Below are 3,959 nucleotides of genomic sequence, written 5' to 3'. Positions count from 1 at the left end.
ACCAAGAGAGGGTAACTGACTCTGTGGTCTTGCTGAGGACCTCTGGGTCCTCTGGAGGATCAGGTACAGCTGTTGGAAAGAAAATTTACTAAGTTAATTGTTCAATGACTGCTATCGATGCTGTTTTAATCTTTTAACATGTGTGCCTTTATTGGACAGCTAATAACATACATATGAAGAGAAAAGCGGGGGAGATAAAATGCAACAAAGCTCCCCAGCTGGACACTGGAGAGCTGGAGGTCTAGGGAATAAGATGCATGTCATATGCTGTGGTCGAAACATCCTCCATTTTCTTTTTCAAACAGGAACCTTTGTTACATCATTCCCCTCTCTCACTTCCTGTGTTGACTCTCAGTTGTCCTCTACCTAATAAAGGCAAAACTGCTCAAAGAGAGAGTGTTTATTTACTAAGAGAACTGAGGGTGCATGTGTATGTTTATGTATCTTACTCTAAAAAGAGCTTAAATAATGGTTAACAACAAATTTCTTCAAAATATGATCATCTAGCAGCGCTGTTTGTCCAACTTACTGATGATGGTGAGCTTTGCTAAAGAGAGAGCATCTCTAGCAGCAAATGTAATTTCCTGCTGGGGCATCAGTGGTGCTCGTCTCAGGACAAGGCGATAAGAACAGCCATCAACCCTCATGGACCAGAGGTCACTGGGTTTGATCTCAACTCCATTAGCATACCAAGCTACTTCTGCCACAGGTACAGGCTCGGTCAGCTCAACACAAAACTCAACCTTCTCTCCCACTGCAGCCACCCTATCCTCCAGAGCCCTCTTCACGCCCAGCTGCCAGCCTTATAAGAGAAAAAAAATAAAATAAAATGTACAGCATGGGGCAGTAATGCATTATATGAGGAAAACAAATCGGGCAGGATGTTGCTGTGAATAAAACTTTAGTGTGAAACCTTGGATGACTTACCCTTGACAGAGAGTTGGGCAGATGTGAATGCTGTGCCAGCTCTGAAGGTCACTGTGCAGCTGTCTTTAACACGCAACTCTTTCAGCAAGAGCAGATGACGACGACCACTCTCAAATGTCACAATCTCAGCATTAGGGGATTCCTTCACTGGTTTGCCATCAACAAACCAATGGCAATCTTTGTTCTCAGGACGGGAAAGGGCACACTCAAACAGCGCTTCACCTCCGTCATAGGTTTCTGCATTCTCCAGACCCTGGACAATGGCAATAGGTTTGTCTGTAGAAAACAAAAGGAAAATCGAAAAGAATGAGAGCACAATCAGAAAACATTTTAAGAAGATGGAAATTTTTAGAAAGTCAAATCATTTGGAATTTTGTCAAAAAGGGTATGAATTTGGTGATAATTGATAAAAGATTTTATTTGGTCAAAGAATTATTAAAGCATAAGGCCAGTTATTTTCTATATTGGTAGTGTTTTCAGCAATTTCCATACAGAGACTAAAACAATGAATTGCCTTCACTCACGAAACCCCAGACCTGACTATGTTGCCCCAAAGTCTCGGAGCAGCTATAATTTCCTGAATTTAGCACAAGTCAGAGTCAGCTGCACATGAGCTAGATCTTGTGTGAGCTCTCAGTGTTGTTTTCATTCCGCTAGCTCCTCCCGCTTGGGTCTGAGGTTTGCTGGTGAAGAAATATGTCACCTAGTGCAGTGGTGTGTTTCACTGAGGTTTTAATCATTTTGAACAACAGAGGTTTATGGCACAAATGAACAGGCTGATCCAGGACTGACACACTGACAGACATCAACTGTGAGTAGATGCAATTTATTGTCGGTTTTAGTCTTTGTATGGGGACCACAAACAATACCGTTAATATAAAAAGTTACTGGCCTTATCCTTTGAGTATGAGGGTGCAGAAGAGATTCCCTAGGTCTGTGCTCTTGCCATATGGAGGGAAGCTCACCTTCCACATAAAGTGAAGCAACCACACAGGTTCCCCCTGCCTCACAGGAGTATGTACCCCTGTCCTCAGCAGACACACGGCTAATGTATAAGCGAGCCACATTCCAGTCCTGCTCCACTAACACCCTTCGGCCATCAGGCTGCAAAGGCTGCCCATCTTTCTTCCACTGAGCCTTGACTGGCCTTGAGTACTGGCAGATGAACTCAGCTGGTTGGTTTTCGAGCACCCGAAGGTCCTCCATCTCGCTCACCACTTCAACTGTGGGATCTGAGGTTGGAGGTTGGGGGTCAGAATGTCAGGCCTTGGCCATGATATATAAGGATATATGCAAGGCATGCCAAATGACATCTGGACTTTATAAACCCCAAAAGCATACAGCATGTTTTATGGATTGTTCAGTACAAATTTTATGCACCATTGCACAACATTTTAATGCATATGTTGATGTCCACTGTAACCACTGCATTGTCCTATATGAGTTTACGGGGTTCAAAAAGTCCACCAGTCAAGGTTTAGTGTAATGGTCACAGCTGGGAGCCAAAAAGTGTTGGATGATGATGGGAGGGGAAAGTGATGAGTGGATAGAAATGTCAAACATATACAGTAAGTGTAGGGAGGTTAGAGATTTTAGTGTTTGAAGGTTACAGACGGTGTTTGGTAGAATGAGATGGTGAAGGTGGAACGTGAGTATTCGACAGCAGCAGGCCTGCATGGATGGGTGGAGCAGCACTTCAATAACACACTGTTCAATAATACACTATTCAGCTGTTCACTAACATTACAATAAAACTTGGACTGAACCTTAACAAAACCAAGCCTTCTACCGAGCACTGAAACCAATCACCAAATAATCACAATATCAATTACCAATACTTAGAGTTAGGGCTGCAGAATTGACTATACAGTATAATAATCATGATCATGCTTTCGGCTTTCAACACTTTGAACTGTACCTAGTTTGGAACAACAAATCAAGGGACCCCAAATTACAGATGTTTGATTCCTCTATGAACTGTTCTCTGATTAAAAGAGACACACAAGAGCATTTTTACTTCATAATTAAAGGGATTTGCTCACAGTTTTCATTATCTCTATAAAACAACGGTTTGGCTACAGATTCAGTAGCAGTCATAACACTGAGTAGTATTCACTGTGTGGATGAAAGCATAAACAAGGCTTAAATCATGTCTTAAGACATGAGGTTATTTATAAGTCATAAGGCTTTTCAATGAGCAGAAACAAAACAATAAATAAATAAATAAATAAATAGTACCGAGATGTCAGGGCAACAGAGCGAAATAGGATGTTGGTGATCTGGAAGAATCACCCAAATCAGCCACTAGAAATGCTCGCCTGAACAATAAAAACTGGTCAGGCCACCAGGTAAATGGGTGGCTGGGATGATAAAGACTAGAAAAACTAGAAAAAAGGCCAACAGTGCACATCAACAGAGCCATGTGAGTTTCAGTGTGGAGCTTCACCACAGAACAGTCATTTTTGTCAGGTTCTGGTCTGTACAATGCTCAGAGGGAGTTCTGCCAGGGTGCAATAACAAGCTTGAATGTGACCAATATAAAGAAAACCACTGACTGCCAAGAATGGTCTTTGTAACCACATGTGTTATAGCCAGCAATGCAACATTATTGGGTTTTGTTTGTTTTTTTCCTAACTTGCTTGGTAGGATTGCTAACAGTATCCATTTTGTAGATGTTTACATTTTATTTTTCTATAAGTCTTACAAAAGTGCAGAAATAAATGTATATGGTAAGGGTCTATTTGTTGTTTTAAGAGTTTATTTGGTGGTAAAAGAAGTAACTGAAGCTGGGCAATGTCACAGGATTAATCAAAAGACTTCTTACTATTTTGTTGCTTCTGTTGCAACAGTAAAGGCAATTACTAAAACTAGATTGCTCCTCAAAGTGAATAAATAGCAAGTTATAAATGATTGGGATCTCCAAACTGAGAAACATAATCATGATTATCATCGTCTCATTTCAGCAGCCCAAATTATATCACATAACCAGGGTTCAGAGAGGAAACAAATAATAGATTTCTGTAAAAAATATA

At 41.0% G+C, this 3,959-nt stretch overlaps 1 protein-coding gene across 1 annotated transcript in view; it reads right to left on the bottom strand.

The window, feature by feature from the left end:
• obscnb (obscurin, cytoskeletal calmodulin and titin-interacting RhoGEF b) overlaps positions 1-3,959 on the bottom strand; it is a gene marked incomplete at its 3' end in the record, with an annotated part of 61,973 nt that overhangs the window by 13,170 nt on the left and 44,844 nt on the right. Inside the window, exons 50-53 of the mRNA XM_020595880.1 lie at positions 1,893-2,159; positions 928-1,203; positions 530-802; positions 1-69 (exon numbers count right to left, since the gene is read on the bottom strand). The exon at positions 1-69 is cut by the window's left edge and continues 228 nt beyond it. Of these exons, the coding sequence (XP_020451536.1) occupies positions 1-69; positions 530-802; positions 928-1,203; positions 1,893-2,159 (885 nt within the window). The remainder of the gene's footprint in view (positions 70-529; positions 803-927; positions 1,204-1,892; positions 2,160-3,959) is intronic.

The sequence above is a fragment of the Monopterus albus genome, unplaced genomic scaffold, assembly GCF_001952655.1.
Source record: "Monopterus albus unplaced genomic scaffold, M_albus_1.0 scaffold28.1, whole genome shotgun sequence".
Classification (NCBI taxonomy): domain Eukaryota; kingdom Metazoa; phylum Chordata; class Actinopteri; order Synbranchiformes; family Synbranchidae; genus Monopterus; species Monopterus albus.
Note: the sequence above shows the minus strand (reverse complement) of the source record. Positions and strands in the feature narration are given on the sequence as shown.